Source organism: Thamnophis elegans, chromosome 13 (genome assembly GCF_009769535.1).
Source record: "Thamnophis elegans isolate rThaEle1 chromosome 13, rThaEle1.pri, whole genome shotgun sequence".
Taxonomy (NCBI): domain Eukaryota; kingdom Metazoa; phylum Chordata; class Lepidosauria; order Squamata; family Colubridae; genus Thamnophis; species Thamnophis elegans.
Window position 1 is genome coordinate 46,255,430 of NC_045553.1, and position 18,239 is coordinate 46,273,668.

Below are 18,239 nucleotides of genomic sequence, written 5' to 3' on the forward strand. Positions count from 1 at the left end.
GAAGTTTTTGTTTTCATGACATGTTGGTTAATTCCTCTGAGAATCCTTAAGCACTGAAAGATTAAACAAAAAAAACTGCTGGATTCACATTCATCCTGCTTTAAGATAAATTTCTTTCTGCTGTTCTAGGATCAAGAGTGGTGCTAGTGAGTGCAAGTGGAATAAACTGATTTTACTGTCATTTCTTTGTCATGAGTCACCCAGAACTCCTGAGAATCAGGCAGTATACAGTACAAGTTGATAAAGTGTTATCATCATAAAGCCAAAAAAAGAGAGCCTTCCTCTAATTGTCTTCCCAGGGACCAAGGGAAGAATAAACTCACTCAGTCATAAAACATTGAGGAAGCCAAGAAAGGGGGAACAAAAACTCAGTGAAACAAGGAGTATATACAAGGAGATAACTATTGCTACTGGGAACTAAGACCAGTTAAAGACAAACCCCATAATTAAGAAGCAACTATGTACATAGAATGCCCTCTTTGTTCTTTCAATGGACTGTTGTTTCTAGTTCCATCTCATTACCCCAAAGAATTCACCCCATAGTTGACCTTCCTGACACATAGGATGATGCTCTTACCAATCAATTTCCCCGCTGGAACCAATTAGGGGTACAACTACATTTGCATGGCATTCTAGAGAAGGATTGTATGGTGATCAATTATTTTTTTATTTTTTAGATTAGTGTCAGTTGCCTCTGGTACCGCAGTACTACGTTTCAACCTCTCTCCAATGTAAAGAAACTTTTGTGATCCCAGGACACTACCATGGTCATAAATATGAGTCAGTGGACATGTTTCGGACCACGTGTTGTGACTCAGCAGATGTCTGCTGTGAGTCTTTTCGGGATACAAGATTCATTATGCAGCTGGGGCTTGTTAGAGGCAGGTTTGGAGATAAAAGGACGGATGCTGCCACGTCGCAGGAGTCAACGTTCCTTCGTGTGTTCCTTGTTTGCTACAACATTGCTTGATTATTAATCGTGATTCATGGAAGATACACTTGGATAAGTGCTTTGGTGTTTCCTGTAACCCTGATTCGGGGAGACTTTGGAAGAAGTGCATTGCTTGTAAGAGTTCTGTCTTGCATTCTTGTCGGAGACTTGTATTTATGTTATTTTTGGGCTCGAAGCCAGTCTGAGCCGAGAACTGATAAAGAAAAGTTCCTTTTTAAGTTTGCCCTTGCGTTTGTTAAGAGCCGTGAAGCGGGGACACAACACCATGAGTATGCCCAATGGTCGCAAGTGTGGGAAAAGGGCCATCAGTCACTTTTTTCCAATGCCGTTGTAACTTTGAACTTTGAACATGATCTGGAGGATTGAAAATCTCCATAGACCTCTTGGCAGTGATTTTGACTTGACTTTATCGATGGCAGTGAAGGAGGATGTGAGTGACATTTCATCACCCTGGACCTTCTCCGATTCCACAATCAGTTAATTAATTAGCTGTGGGGTGGAGTTCAGCCATTGCATTTTCTCTTGACAGGTATGTGAAGCCTAAGAGCAGATGATCCAATGAAAGCAATCGTTACGAGCAACCTTTAAGCCAGTGTTTCTCAACCTTGGCCACTCTAAGACTTATGGACTTCAATTCCCAGAATTCCCCAGCCAGCCATTCTGTGAATCGAAGTCCACAATTCCCAAAATGGCTGGCAAGTGAAGTCCAAATAAATCAGCCAAGATTGAGAAACACTGTGATTTAGGCACTTTTATCAATAAATCAATAAGGCATGCGGTGGCTCAGTGGCTAAGATGCTGAGCTTGTCAATCAGAAAGGTTGGCTGTTCCGTGGTTCGAATCCCTAGCGCCACGTAACAGAGGGAACTCCCGTGACTTGTCTCAGCTTCTGCCAACCTAGCAGTTCGAAAGCACGTAAAAAATGCTAGTAGAAAAATAGGAGCCACCTTTGGTGGGAAGGGAACAGTGTTCCGTGCGCCTTTGGCATTGAGTCATGCCGGCCACATGACCACGGAGACGTCTTTGGACAGTGCTGGTTCTTCAGCTTTGAAACGGAGATGCGCACCACCCCCTAGAGTCGGGAATGACTAGCACATATGTGCGTGGGGAAAATTTACCTTTACCTAACAGAGTTGGAAGGGACTTTGAAGGTCTTCTAGTCCAACCCTCCACTTAGGCAGGAAACCCTATACCATTCCAGACAAATGGAGGGATAGAATCAAGATCATGTGATGGGTTGATACCACTTTATCATGCCTTGGTAAGGCCACACTTGGAATCCTGCATTGGTGAGCTACAAGAAGAGCCGAGGTGGCGCAGTGGTCAGGGTGCAGTACTGCAGGCCACTTCAGCTGACTGTTATCTACAGTTCAGCGGTTCTAATCTCACCAGCTCAAGGTTGACTCAGCCTTCCATTCTTCCGAGGTGGGTGAAATGAGGACCCAGACTGTGGGGGGCGATATGCTGACTCTGTAAACCGCTTAGAGAGGGCTGAAAGCCCTATGAAGCGGTATATAAGTCTAACTGCTATTGCTATTGCTATTGCTACAAAGCCAGCTGTGCTCTGAAGCATGTTCCTTACACTCTGATATCTGCACTGGCAAAGGATTTTGGGAATATTAATCCTCCGATTTTGTAGTTCAACCTTTCCGAAACGTTCAGGGCTTTAACAGGCGTAAAACCAATTTTGAAAATCAAAACAGTGTGATCCAATTTTCCACTGAAGCACATCATCATTATTCAATGAATCAGGGTACTGATGAAAGCCAGAAACTCCGCCATTGATTTACAGAGGTGCCTCTTTCTGGAGATTCTTAGAAAATGTCACGTTTCTGTTATCCCAAGGTGCGAATTTTATGAGCCAGAGAAGTGGGGGGGGGGGGGAAGTGAGATTGGGCTCTAAGGGAAAAGTAATAGATAAAAATGCATGTTCCATAGGTCCCGGTGGTGATTCAAAATTTCTTTTACTACCAATTCTCTGGCCGTGGCTTGGTGGCAGGAGAAGGATATTGCAAAATCTCCATTCCCACCCCATTCTGGGGCCAGCCAGAGGTGGTATTTGCGGGTTCTCCGAACTACTCAAAATTTCCGCTATTGGTTCCCTAGAACCTGTCGGAACCGGCTGAATTTCAACCCTGATATGTCCTCATGAATTCGCACAGCAAAATGGACTTCGCCAATGGATTCAGAGCGCATGGGTATGCTTAGGAAAGCGTTGACTTTTTGAGGCTGCCTTATGCGCATTTCCTGGCAAAATACATGGGGAAATCCCATTGGGGGGAGGAAAATCCACTTAGGCTTAGGGTTACTTCCCCATGAACTCAGACAGCAAAATGGGTTAGGAGCGCATTGGTATTCTTTAGAGATATGTCAGTTTCTTAATTAACTGGCCGACTTTCTCCAGTAATCCTCATTGGTAAGAAATCATGTAAATATGGCACATTTTTAACACCAACAGAAATGATGCTTGATTTCCCATTCATGCTGAGATACAGCTATAAAAATAGTGAAGGAATCACAGTCAGAAATGCACACATTTCAGGGCAATGTTAGGAAAACTCATAAACTCCTCTTTTTTTTTTTTTTGAAAATCAGTTTATTCAGTTTACATATCATAAATAATTTGTTTTGGGAGGGGGAAAAGCCCACCTTTCATTCACGTTTACATTTATTTCATTTACCGCAGTCATTTTTTTTAAGCGCGCCCAAAGAACGCCAATCAAAAACACTTACCGCAAGTGCACAGTTCACTCTCTCTCTCTCTCACATCCACACAATTCCAGGAAATAGACAGATAAATATTATCTTTTAAAATAGGATTCTTAAAGGCGTGAAGGTCAGCGGTCTGAAATGCCCAGATTACAGAGAGAAAGGAGCTTGCAGAAATGGAAGGAAAACGAAGAAAGCATCACAGATCTACTGTTGATCTGAAATAAATCCCTTTAAAAAAAGAAAAGATGCAGGCAGAAATCCAACAGGGAACGTTCTCTGCCCTCAATGCAAAGTTATGGTGACAAGAATGGTCTGTGTTTGAATTTCCGTACATCCAAAAGTGTGGGAACATGTGTGTGTTTCCTGGCTGGGGAAAAAAAACAACAACTTTCCATCACAATTCATTGTCTTTCTTTGCAGCACAGTTATGGAGCTAAGCAACACAACAATACACTAAGCACAAGTCAGCAAAAGGAGGAACAACAAACACACAACCCCCAAAGTGAACTTCATGCTTGGCAGGGTTCCCTCAACACAATGACCCACAAAAGACCCAGGCCGAGTTTATTGCGTTGTAGAACTAGACAATCTTGGTGTCCCAGTTTGACACCATTTTTCTGGGTTTTGTTGAGAGCACCAATGGGGGCACGGAGCTGGTTGGCCCTTAGCGCTGCTATGGGTTTGTGCACATCTGTAGCATGGCTTCGCATGTAGGACTTCAAAGGATGCTACTTTGAGTCTTAACAGAGGGACAAAGAGCCAGGTGTGAACTGACTGTACGCAACGTCACACTTCTGCTGCTTCCCCACTTCGTATCTGGGTACTTCATCCATTTCTGTAACCCAAACATTTTGCTAGTTTTTCTTCAATATTTGGGGCATTCATATTTTGACATATTGTGGTTCCCATTACTTTAATATTCTTCCTTTCTTGATTTCTTTTTCTTTCTTTCTTTCTCTTTTTTTCTTTCCTTCCTTCTCTTTTTCTTTCTTTCCTTCCTTCCTTCTCTTTTTCTTTCTTTCTTTTTCTTTCTTTCTTTTTCTTTCTTTCTTTTTCTTTCTTTCTTTTTCTTTCTTTCCTCCAGTCTGTCTTTCTTTCCTTCGTTCTTTCTCTCTCTTTCCCTCCCTCCATCTCCCTATCTCTTTTTAAATTTTGTATTGTTATGCTTCGTCTTTTTTATCCCCCTGTTTGTACCCCCCTCCCTGACTGAATTGTGAGCCGCCCTGAGTCCCCTTCGGGGGGGGGGGAAAGGGCGGCATATAAATGTAATCAATCAATCAATCAATCAATCAATCAATCAATCTCCCTGTTTCTATCTGTCTGTCCGTCTGTCTCTCTCTTTCACACACACACACACACACTGCATTGCTCTGTCCAATCACAATTTTGCGGGGGAGAGGAGGCACAGAAAGAGATTAGAAAGAGTAAAGGAAGCATTTGGCTTTCTAATCAGGAGGGAAAGGAAGGCCCTGGGCCAGGAAGCGTTTAGGGATCAGTCTTTTTAAATGGATCTGATTGTCTGCAATCTTCAGTCCTTGGAAGGGAGGTGGGTGCAATCTTTTACTAAGGCAGAGCGATAAGGGGAAAAAGGGGAGGGGGGATTGGCACCCTTAAGAGGCCAGAGATCTATATATCAGAGGCATTTTGGCAAACGGCCATCGTCAAAGCTGTCCAGGGATGGCTTTATCCCTTGGATATTGGTCATGGGGCGTAACTGACAGTCGGTTGTAGAAGATCAGCCGTCCTACAGCCTTCTCAAATAATCTCTTCTTCTTGCATAAAATGACGTAGGATATCAGTGGGATGTCCTTCCAGATTCCGACGTCATCATGGCTTTAACTTCCCTCCTTCTGGTGGCTCCAGGTAGCAATGGTAGAACATTCTGGAACTTCACGAGCTTTGTCCAGAACAGTGTTTCTCAACGTTGGCAACTTGAAGATGTCTGGACTTCAAATCCCAGAATTCTGGGACTTGAAGTCCGGACATCTTCAAGTTGCCAAGGTTGAGAAACACTGGTCCAGAAGATTCTTTATCCGTTCTGCTACCTACCTGGGGTCTAATCCTGTCTAGGAGGTTGTCCAGGAAGGACATCCATTTGTCTTTGTCTTCATTCAGGAAAAAAAAAAATAGCAGGCAGAAATCTCATCGCGGTCAAGACGCTTCATTGGTCAAGTCAAGATGGAGAACAGTCTTCATTCTGATGTTCCTCATCTTTCTTCTGACCGCCTGGAAATCCGAAGGTGCCACCTTCCACAGGCGAAGAGGGAGAGGCTCACTCCAAAACATGCTTAGGAGGCATCTCATGGGGGTTCTCCCTCCCTCCTTCCATGCCCTGCCCCTTCTTCCTCTTTTCAGTCCCAAGTGGCCACCTTGGTAGTCCTAATCCAGAGCTCCAGGAAAGAAGGTCGAAGAGAAATCCTGCTCAGCTGTCCTGCTAAGTCTCTTCATCCCACAGGCACAGCTGCTTCTGGGGCACGTAGTAATCAAAGCTGTAGGCCTTCTGGCAGCTGCGGATGCCACACTTGTAAGAGGTCGCCTTTCCAGCCGCATCCCGGCTCTTGCAATACTTCAGCATGCAGGGATACCACTCAATGTTCAAGGCGTAGCTGCAGATACAAGGTTTCCAGCGGTCTGCGCAGAGCCGGCAGTGCTGCAGGCCAGGCAGGTCGGCAGACTGAGGCAGGACCTCAAACATGGAGCCGTCCACCCCTGCAGGAGAGACAGGAAGAAGAGAGGGAGAAAGGTCAATCCCCCCCCAATGCGTTCTGACAAACTCTGTCCTTCTCCTGCAGAAGCTGGGAAGCGCCCGTCACTACTCCACACTACTAATTGTGGGCAAAATGTCTGAACATGCGGGACATCTCATTCCCAAGTTAGGATGGTGCTCCATCCTCAAAACAGACCAGCAATAGTATTTCTGGAATGGTTGAGCCTCGAATGGACGCAAAGATCTCTTTCTGCTAGCAAAACGTTCTGAATGGTCTCCCCACAGGGGCTTTTTCAACTGGGCTTCCTGGTTGACGTTTCGCTTCTCATCCAAGAAGCTTCTTCAGCTCTGGCTTGGAAGCTTGGATGAGAAGCAAAGTGTCTCCCAAGAAAAACCAGGAAGTCCCAAGTTGCCTCTTGAAAAAAAAAATCACCTTCGGGACAGCCATGACCAGGATGGCTGAGAATCTCCATATATAGGAAGCCTCACTGACTCTCTAAAAGGATGTAAAGGACCAGCTGTCTGCAAAGAGTATAAATCCTTCCCTTCCCCACCATCCAGTCAGAGCTGAAGAAGCTTCTTGGATGTGAAGTGAAACATCTTCCAAGAAAAAACAGGAAGTCCAAGTTGCCTCTTGAAAAAAAAATGCACCTTTGGGGCAATCCTGCCCTAAATGATGGAGAATCTGCATAGATTTTATCTATCTATCTATCTATCTATCTATCTATCTATCTATCTATCTATCTATCATCTATCTATCTATCTATCTATCTATCTATCTATCTATCTATCTATATCTATCTATCTATCTATCTATCTATCTATCTATCTATCTATCTATCTATCTATCTATCTATCTATCTATCTATCTATCTATCTATCTATCTATCTATCTATCTATCTATCTATCTATCTATCTATCTATCTATCATCTATCTATCTATCTATCTATCTATCTATCTATCTATCTATCTATCTATCTATCTATCTATCTATCTATCTATCTATCTATCTTATCTCTCTCTCTCTCTCTCTCTATATATATATATATATATATATATATCTATCTATCTATATCTCTATCTATCTATCTATCTATCTATCTATCTATCTATCTATCTATCTCTATATCTATCTATCTATCTATCTATCTATCTATCTCTCTCTCTCTATCTATCTATCTATCTATCTATCTATCTCTATATCTATCTATCTATCTCTATATCTATCTATCTATCTATCTATCTATCTCTATATCTATCTATCTATCTCTATATCTATCTATCTATCTATCTATCTATCTATCTATCTATCTATCTATCTATCTATCTATCTATCTATCTCTATATCTATCTATCTATCTATCTATCTATCTATCTATCTATCTATCTATCTATCTATCTATCTATCTATCTATCTATCTATCATCTCTCTCTCTCTCTCTCTCTATCTCTATCTATCTATCTATCTATCTATCTATCTATCTATCTATCTATCATCTATCTATCTATCTATCTATCATCTCTCTCTCTCTCTCTCTCTATCTCTATCTATCTATCTATCTATCTATCTATCTATCTATCTCTATATCTATCTATCTATCTATCTATCTATCTATCTATCTATCTATCATCTATCTATCTATCTATCTATCTATCATCTCTCTCTCTCTCTCTCTCTATCTCTATCTATCTATCTATCTATCTATCTATCTATCTATCTATCATCTATCTATCTATCTATCTATCTATCATCTCTCTCTCTCTCTCTCTCTATCTCTATCTATCTATCTATCTATCTATCTATCTATCTATCTATATCTATCTATCTATCTATCTATCTATCTATCTAATCTATCTATCTATCTATCTATCTATCTATCTATCTATCTATCTATCTATCTATCTATCTATCTATCTATCTATCTATCTATCTATCTATCTATCTATCTGTTAAATTTCTAGGCCGCCCAATCCCGGAGGACTCCGAGCGGCTTATAAAGAACGAAAAAGAAAAGCAAAATAAAAGAATAATTTAAAAATTCCCAAACATGCATACATTTCTAATCTGGGCTGGACCTTTACAAAAAGGTCAACAGCCCCAGGCCTGCCGGAACAGCCAGGTTTTAACAGCTTTCCAGAAGGCCATGAAGGTGGGTGAGGTCCGGACCTCTAGGGGGGTAGCTGGTTCCACAGGGTCGGAGCAGCCACAGAGAAGGCTCTCCTCCGGGGGGCCCGCCAGCCGACACTGTCCGGCTGACGGCATCCGAAGGAGGCCCACCCTGTGGGATCTTATCGGCCGTTGGGAGGTATGTGGCAGTAGGCGGCCTCGCAGGTACGCTGGTCCTGAGCCATGTAGGGCTTTAAAGGTGATAACCAACACCTTGAATTGCGTCCGGAGACCAATTGGCAGCCAGTGCAGCTCGCGGAGGACAGGTGTGATATGGGTGTATCTTGGTACACCCAAAATCGCTCGCGCGGCTGCATTCTGGACTAGCTGTAGTCTCCGAACACTTTTCAAGGGTGGCCCCATGTAGAGCGCATTGCAATAATCCAGCCTTGAGATGACAAGGGCATTCGGAATGGTCTGTTTTAGAGTCAGGGGTCTTCCTATGGGAATATTTTGCACACTTAATCCTTAAGGAAAGCTTCTCTATTTCTATGAAAGTTTTGAATTAGCCCTTCTATCTTAAGCCCTCAGCTGACGTTCAGCTTCCATTCTCCAGACCTACAAAGCAGCATTTGCTTCAAAAGGGTTAAACATACCAGACAATCGAGTATTGGATTACAAGCAGGCATCATCCCCGCGCGGGAGGCAATACGGCATGGAAGGACCATATCCATATCCTTTTCCTGATGGTCGAAGGACTTCCTTACCTTTCTCCATCCAGAACTTCACATCTTCTTCTCGACTGTAGATGGTCTCCTTGGCCTCCGAACAGATGTTGTATATGTGAGAGCTAAGCTGGGCCCCTTTGCTGAAGTTGACAGCTACGTCCATACGGAGGTGTTCGAGGGGACGGATCTCTTCTGCTTGCCGCACCGTCTGTGGGTTTTTCTGGCAAGGAGAAAAAAAATGGAGGGACATCAGCGTTTCCATTTCCGGGTGTTGATTTTAAACTCAGGGGCTGCTTTGAGTCCTCCATAGCTCTGATCTAGATATGTCCTTGGTGCTGTCTGAGTTTGATTGTTTTCTTGCAGACGTTTCATTACCCAACTAGCTAACATCATCAGTGCTAGAGGGGAGCACAGTAGAGACAAACACCGCTCCCTTCTAACACTGATGATGTTGCCTAGTTGGGTAATGCGATGTCTGCAAGAAAACAACCACACTCCAAATTCTCTTCAGGGGTATTTGGCGCACTCTCAGCTTGTCTGCTTTCTTGCAGACATTTCATTACCCAACTAGGTAACATCATCAGTGCAGGGGAATGGGGTTTGGGGGGAGGGAGAGGAGGAGGACTGTGCAGTCCTTGGTGCTCTCTTTAGCAAGCCTTCTTGCTGACGTTTCATGATCCAACTAGGTAACATCATCAGTACTAGAAGAAAGAGGGGTTTGCTCTCAGTTTATGTACAAGTGGCTTGTCCTGTAGGTGGGAGTGTTGGTTTTTTTTATGGTGTCCTCCCTGAGCTTGGCTGTTTTATAGCAAAGAGCCGAGGTGGCGCAGTGGTTAGGGTGCAGTACTGCAGGCCACTTCAGCTGACTGTTATATGCAGTTCGGTGGTTCAAATCTCACCGGCTCAAGGTTGACTCAGCCTTCCATCCTTCCGAGGTGGGTGAAATGAGGACCCAGACTGTGGGGGCGGATATGCTGACTCTGTAAACCGCTCAGAGAGGGCTGAAAGCCCTATGAAGCGGTATATAAGTCTAACTGCTATTGCTATTGCTATTGCTATTTTTTATTTTATTTTTTCCCTTCTACAACACTTTACAGTCATTACATCAACATTGTTATGTCATCATACCTGTACATGTATATAATATTTCGCTTCTATATTTACACACTTTATACACAGTTATATATATATATATATATATATATATATATATATATATATATATATATATATATATATATATATATATACACACACACACACACACACACACACACACATACACACACACACACACACACATATATAGTTTTTTTGGCTTAATTAATTTTATTCCTGTTTTGCAGCCATTTGTACCAATTGTTCCAAATTTCATAATATTCCAACTCCCAGACTGGGAGCTTTATTGCAAAGCAGCAGCACTAACGTGGATCAGGGATTGGATAAATTTAAAAAAATAAAAGAATACTAACATTAGAGGGGCCACGATTTGCAAACGGGATGGCATTTTTTTTCCCATGGGAAGAGGGTAAAAAGAAACACAAATACTTTCACAGACACTATACTAGAGATGCACTGATACAGGTCTGGAATAAAATTAGAGAAAAACATTACATCAGTGTTTCTCAACCTTGGCAACTTGAAAGATGTCCGGACTTCAACTCCCAGAATTCCCCAGCCAGCGAATGCAGGATTAGACCCCAGGTAGGTAGCAGAACGGATAAAGAATCTTCTGGACCAGTGTTTCTCAACCTTGGCAACTTGAAGATGTCCAGACTTCAACTCCCAGAATTCCCCAGCCAGCGAATGCAGGATTAGACCCCAGGTAGGTAGCAGAACGGATAAAGAATCTTCTGGACCAGTGTTTCTCAACCTTGGCAACTTGAAGATGTCCAGACTTCAACTCCCAGAATTCCCCAGCCAGCATTCGCTGGCTGGGGAATTCTGGGAGTTGAAGTCTGGACATTTTCAAGTTGCCAAGGTTGAGAAACACTGCATTACATGAAAATACCAACATGGCTTTCCACTATGGAAGCCACGACACGTCCCAACACACCAGAGCTTGGCGGTTTTATTGTAGGCATTTCATTACCCAACTAGGTAACATCATCAGTGCTAGTTACCAATAATTGCCAATTATCATCAGGCCAAATTACCACTACCGATTCGCCTGAACCAGTGCAAACCAGGAGAAATACATCTCTGCCCCCCCCCCCATGCATGCGTACACGTCTCCTGTATGCGCCCTTCCCCCCGTGCATGTGCGGCAAAAGCCTGAAAACCAGCCGGCCGACTCTGCATGCCATAGGTTTGCCATCACGGATCTAAGTCACTCCAGGAAGTTTTGCACAGAAGGCGAATCTCCCAAAGGATGCGTTACCATTGGAAGCACAAGATGTATTTTGAATATTATAAGAATATAAGAATAGCAAAAGGAACTTCCGACATCCACTTAAAACATTCTTTTTTCTAAAAAGAAAAAGACGCCTATTATACAATACAATGGCAGAGTTGGAAGGGAACTTGGAGGTCATCTAATCCAACCCCCTGCCTAGGCAGGAAACCCTATACCGTTTCAGACAAATGGCTATCCAACATCTTCTTAAAGACTTGCAGTGTTGGGGCATTCACAACTTCTGGAGGCAACTTCTGTTCCAGTGATTAATTGTTCTCACTGTCAGGAAATTCCTCCTCAGTTCTAAGTTGCTTCTCTCCTTGATTAGTTTCCACCCATTGCTTCTTGTCCCACCTTCCGGTGCTTTGGAGAATAGCTTGACTCCCTCTTCTTTGTGGCAGTCCCTGAGATATTGGAAGACTGCTATCATGTCTCCCCTAGTCCTTCTTTTCAATAAACTAGACATACCTAGTTCCTGCAACTGTTCTTCATATGTTTTAGCCTCCAGTCCCCTAATCCTCTTTCTTGCCCTTCTCTGCACTCTTTCTAGAGTCTCCACATCTTTTCTACATCGTGGTGACCAAAACTGGATGCAGTATTCCAAGTGTGGCCTTACCAAGGCCTTATAAAGTGGTATTAACACTTCACGTGATCTTGATTCTATCCCTCTGTTGATGCAGCCTAGAACTGTGTTGGCTTTTTTGGCAGCTGCTGATATTCATCAAACATTTCCTTTGGGATCCACCAGGGGGCCCCTATTCTTATACATTCTCTTTTTTTAATTGTACGTTTTTCTTCATTTTATATCACAACGTCAACTTTGCAACAGCGATATTCTGGTTGCATCAGCCCTTTTGAAAATATACATGATGTTATATATCCTGATTACATCCATTTTTCTCTTATTCATACGATGTTCAACATAGGGGGGAAAAAATAGCTACAATTAAAATGAATATTCTACCCCAAATTTTATTCCTATTCCAAGTAATCCCGATAAAATTAGGGAAAAACTTTTCTTTGAAGAACCGAATAGAACGATATCGTGTTTCCCCCAAAATAAGACAGGGTCTTATTTTCTTTTGACCCCCGAAATAAGCGCTTGGCCTTATTTTCGGGGAGGCCTTATTATTTTTGAGGTGAAGGAGGCGGCGAGCGGGATCACCTCATGGCTGCTGCTGTGTTGCGCATCGCTGGGCTTGCCGCTTTTTTTGAATTTTTTTTATTGTTTTAAATAAACAAAAACACAAAAAAGAATCATCCTTCATTACACCCTGTCGAAAGCGTGTCGATTGGTTGCAAACAGTTTTCGTGCGTTTCTATCATAATTATTACATATATTTCCTTCCCATTGAATTGTACGTTTTACATCAAAAATCTTCATGTATTTTGCTATCAATACACCGCCATTCTCATTTAACCGAAATGATTTAAACGTGTTTTTTATCTGATATCATTTGCATTCGAAAACACAACCACCCACTGGCATTCATTGACAATCTCAACAAATCTTCTATAGCATTACATCTTATTGCATATTCTAAAAGAGAAAAAATCAATTAATAAAATATCTAAATATTTCCTTCCCGGAAGGAGAGAAGAAAGAGAAGAAAGGGGGGTAGGAAGGAGGGAGGGAAGGAGGGAGGGAAGCAAGGAGGGAAGGAAGGAGGGAAGGAAGGAGAGAAAGAGAGAAGAAAGGAGGGAAGGAAGGAGTGAAGGAAGGAGAGAAGGAGAGAAGGAGAGAAGAAAGGAGGGAGGGAAGGAGGGAATGTAGGAGAGAAGGAAGGGGGGAAGGAAGGAGGAAAGGAAGGGGGAAAGGAAGGAGAGAAGGAGAAAAGAAAGGAGGGAAGGAAGGAAGGAGGGAAGGGGAGTAGGAGAGAAGAAACGAGGGAAGGAAAGAGAGAGGGAGGGAAGAAGAAGTAGGACCGTTTTAAATTAAAAATAAAAAAATATTTCCTTCCCATTGACTAGTACATTTTACATCAAAAATCTTCATGTATTTTACCATCCATTCTCATTTAACTGAAATGATTTAAACGTGCTTTTTATCTGATATCATTTACATTCAAAAACACAACCACCCGCTGGTATTCATTGACAATCTCAACAAATTCTGTAGCAATACATCTTATCACATATTCTAAAAGGAAAAAAAATCAATTAATAAAATATCTAAATATTTCCTTCTTTGGCATTTAGTCATGCCGGCCACATGACCACCGAGACGTCTTCGGACAGCGCTGGCTCTTCGGCTTTGAAACGGAGATGAACACCGCCCCCTAGAGTCAGGAACAACTAGCACGCATGTGTGAGGGGAACCTTTACCTTAGTTGCGATGCGGATGGAAGAGCATCTTCTTCTTACCTGTCTGAGTTTGGCCATGGACTCGCTGGGAATGATTTCGTTGCGATGCAGCCTGGTGACGAAGCAGAGAGCTTGGAATTGGCTCTGCCCCCTTTCCAGTTCCCCGAGGATCAGGGCTCGGAATATCTTCACCTCCTACGAGAGAGAGAGAAAAAAACCCCTTTCTCCATGAGTCTTTGGATTCAGCAGACAAGGAAAGCCAAGCGCTTGGGCCCATCTCAAAGTCTTCCCATTGTGGTGATGGGGCTGGCATGGAAATCTGGACCATTATGCAGCATGGAAGAATACCAGGTGGCAATCCTACCCCAGGAATCCATTTGCCAAACTTGGCATCTGGCGAGAGCCTGGCAAGAGGAAGCTGGCAACTGGTTCTCCTTCTTCTTCTTTTGGGGGGCTTCCTGACCAAGAGAAGTCTAGCTGCAGCTGTAACAGGAAGGAGCTGATAGATGAACAGGACAAGTTTCTGCTAAATGAAGGGAAGGAAGGAAGGAAGGAAGGAAGGAAGGAAAGAAAGAAAGAAAGAAAGAAAGAAAGAAAGAAAGAAAAAAGAAAGAAAGAAGGATGATGGGGAGCAGGAAGGAAGCCAGGAAGGGAGGGATGGAGGAAAGAAAGAAAGAAAAAAAGAAAGAAAGCTAATGGATAGGAAGAAGGAAGGAAGGACAGGAGGGAGGAAGGAAGGACAGAAGGAAAGAGAAAGAAAGAAAGAAAGAAAGAAAGAAAGAAAAAAGAAAGAAAGAAAGAAGGATGATGGGGAGAAGGAAGGAAGCAAGGAAGGGAGGGGTGAAGGAAAGAAAGAAAGAAAAAAAGAAAGAAAGAAGGCTGATGGATAGGAAGAAGGAAGGAAGGACAGGCGGGAGGGAGGAAGGACAGAAGGAAAGAGAAAGAAAGAAAGAAAGAGAAAGAAAGAAAGAAAAGGTAGGTAGGTAGGCAGGCTGGCTGGCTGATGGATAGGAGAAAGGAAGGGTAAATGATCAATAGGAGGGAGGGAGGGAGGGCAGAGAGATGAGAAGAATAAAGAAGAAAGAAAGAAAGAAAGAAGAAGAAAGAAGCATCAGCAGGCAAGTTGCTGCTGATGATAGAGAGAAAAATGATCATAGAGGGAGAAGAGAAAAAAGGAGAAGAAGAATAGAAGAAGAAGAAAAAGAAAGAAGAAAGAAAGAAGAAAGAAGAAGCAATCAGGCAGGCATTGGCTGGCTGATGGATAGAGAGGAAGTAAATCATAGGAGGAGAAAGATAGAAAGGAAAGAGGAAGAAGAAAGAAAGAAAGAAAGAAAGAAAGAAAGAAAGAAAGAAAGAAAGAAAGAAAGAAAGAAAGCAGTCAGGCAGGCAAGTTGGCTGGCTGATGGATAGGAGAAGGAAGGGTAAATGATCAATAGGAGGGAGGGAGGAAGAGAGAAAGGAAGAAAGGGAGGAAAGAAAGAAAGGAAGAAAGAAAGAAAGAAAGAAAGAAAGAAAGAAAGAAAGAAAGAGAAAAGGCTGGCTGGCTGGCTGATGGATAGGAGGAAGGAAGGGTAAATGATCAATAAGAGGGAGGGAGGGACTATGATGGAAGAAAAGAAAAATAAATGTAATTTTCCCTTGCCTGGACTTCCTCCCTCAACCCTGAAAGATACTGTCGAAAGCTATGTAAGCCACAAGATTATTATTATTTAATTCAAAAAGAATCTTGTCTGTTTCCGGTTCCTTCCTTCAGCTCCTCCACAGGCGGAGGGCGGCCTTTGTGGGTTTGCAAGAGTGCAAAGGGAAAAAGAAGCCTCAAAGGCAAAGGAAGGACCCCCTGTGATGTACACGTGAGGAGCTCTTGCGTTGTGTTACAAAACGTCTTTTTTCAGCTGTTGTCCCTCACAAATTCAGACTCTCGGGCGCTTGACCTGTTAAGAGGCCACTGATCTGGAATCCAGGAACCCTCCTCAAGGTTGACGAAGCCCTTCCTGGAGAGGGAGTCCTCCTCCCTCTTCCAGACATTCGTGTCCCAGGGCTGAGTCACTGTCTCCCTTCCCATGAATCACTCCGAGGAGCCACGCAAAAGAGGAAACATCTGGACACCTCGCAGCTGTGACCTGGCAGGCTGCGATGAAGAAGAGACGCAGGAGGCCCAAAGCTTCCAAGCACACAAACACATAAAGTTCCTCGGGCTAAGCTGAAAAAGGCAACATGGATGAAGGACCAAATCCTCTGCTTGCAACTTTTCACCCAGTTGCTCCATCTAGGACAGGGATACAATACAATAGCAGAGTTGGAAGGGACCTTGGAGGTCTTGTAGTCCAACCCCCTGCCTAGGCAGGAAACCCTATGCCGTTCCAGACAAATGGCTATCCAGCATCTTCTTAAAAACTTTCAGTGTTGGGACATTCAAAACTTCTGGAGGCAAGTTGTTCCACTGATTAATTGTTCTCAGTGTCAGGAAATTCCTCCTTAGTTCTAAGTTGCTTCTCTCCTTGATTAGTTTCCACCCATTGCTTCTTGTTCTACCCTCAGGTGCTTTGGAGAATAGCTTGACTCCCTCTTCTTTGGGGCAACCCCTGAGATATTGGAAGATGCTATCATGTCTCCCCTAGTCCTTCTCTTCACTAGACTAGCCATGCCCAGTTCCTGCAACCGTTCTTCATATGTTTTAGCCTCCAGTCCCCTAATCCTCTTTCTTGCTCTTCTCTGCACTCTTTCTAGAGTCTCCACATCTTTTTTATATTGTGGCAACCAAAACTGGATGCAATATTACGGCCCAGGGTACCTGTGTGACCACCTACTGCCACCGGTAGCCTCCCACCGTCCAGTGCGATCCCACAGAGTCGGCCTCCTCAGGGTGCCGTTGGCCAGACAGTGCCGGCTAGTGACCCCCAGGGGGAGAGCCTTCTCTGTGGGAGCCCCTTCCCTCTGGAATGAGCTGCCCCCGGAGCCTCGTATAATCCCCGACCTCCGGTCCTTCCGATGCACCCTAAAAAGTTGGCTTTTCCAGCAAGCCAGCCTGGCTTGAATAGAATGAAATCAATCATGAATTTTAAATTGTTAATTTTAATTTAATCCTAAATTTGATTTAAATTGTCAACTGAAGGTTATTGGATTTCCTATTTAATCTTTTTAAACTTTTGTCTTATGTGTTTTTATGTTGCACGCCGCCCTGAGTCCTTTGGGAGAAGGGCAGCATGTAAGTCCAATAGAACCAAGTCAAACCAATGTCTCAAGTGACATGGCAGTGTGTGCTACTTCGGGCACGCGTGCCACAGGCTCGCCATCACGGATCGGGGACGACTCATCCTTGTCACGTTTCTACAGGTAGTCCTCGGCGTATGACAGTTCACTTAGTGACCGTTTGAAGTCACAACCAAAGGGGTTGGATAGCCGTTTAGTCTGAAACGGGTATAGGGTTTCCTGCCTAAGCAGGGGGTTGGACTAGAGGACCTCCAAGGTCCCTTCCAACTCTGCTATTGTATTACGTCGTATTGACTGATATGACTATTTTTCACACTAAGAGCCGAGGTGGCGCAGTGGTTAAATGCAGCACTGCAGGCCACTTCAGCTGACTGTTATCTGCAGTTCGGCGGTTCAAATCTCACCGGCTCAAGGTTGACTCAGTCTTCCATCCTTCCGAGGTGGGTGAAATGAGGACCCAGACTGTGGGGGGCAATATGCTGACTCTGTAAACTGCTTAGAGAGGGCTGAAAGCCCTATGAAGCGGTATATAAGTCTAACTGCTATTGCTATTGCAGCCAAAGGTACGCCATTTACATTCCACAACTGATTCGCACTTGTGACGGTCGCAGTTCACTTTGGCGACCTTGTGGCAAGCAAAGTCCACGGGCAAGCTGGATTCACTTAACAACCAGGTTGCTCGCCTGCAGCGTCTCGCCTTAACAATTGTGGCAAGGAAGGTTGCAAAATGGAGCAGGAGTCCGTTAGCCGATGCCTCACTTAGTGACATGCATTCAGGCTTCCATTGTGGCCCTGCGTCGTGCGAGCAACCTGTGCTTCCCCGCTAGAGCCTTTGCCCCCCCCCCACCGAAATCCCCCGTGGGTGGAAGACTTCGGAGAGGAAGTGCTGTGTTGCACACCGCTGTGGAAATTTGGAGCTTAGCCCTCCATTCAACTCTGGTATTTCCAGGAAGGGAGAGAAATCCTATCCAGGGACGTCCAAACTTCCCTGCAAACGTCCTCCAGAACTACCAGGCAGGCCTGCATTGCAAGGGAGGCTACGTTGCAACCAGGCGAAGTTCAACAGAGAGCGCTCCGCTCTGCCTTTTCCACCCAACCTCCTCGGACATCTACAGGCAGCCC

General features: G+C 43.8%; 1 protein-coding gene across 1 annotated transcript in view; it reads right to left on the reverse strand.

Annotated features, from left to right (window-relative positions):
* Positions 1-5,171: 5,171 nt before the first annotated feature.
* OAF (out at first homolog) overlaps positions 5,172-18,239 on the reverse strand; it is a 32,038-nt gene continuing 18,970 nt past the window's right edge. The window contains exons 2-4 of the mRNA XM_032229308.1: positions 13,968-14,102; positions 9,248-9,428; positions 5,172-6,373 (exon numbers count right to left, since the gene is read on the reverse strand). Of these exons, the coding sequence (XP_032085199.1) occupies positions 6,099-6,373; positions 9,248-9,428; positions 13,968-14,102 (591 nt within the window). The 3' untranslated portion in view covers positions 5,172-6,098. The remainder of the gene's footprint in view (positions 6,374-9,247; positions 9,429-13,967; positions 14,103-18,239) is intronic.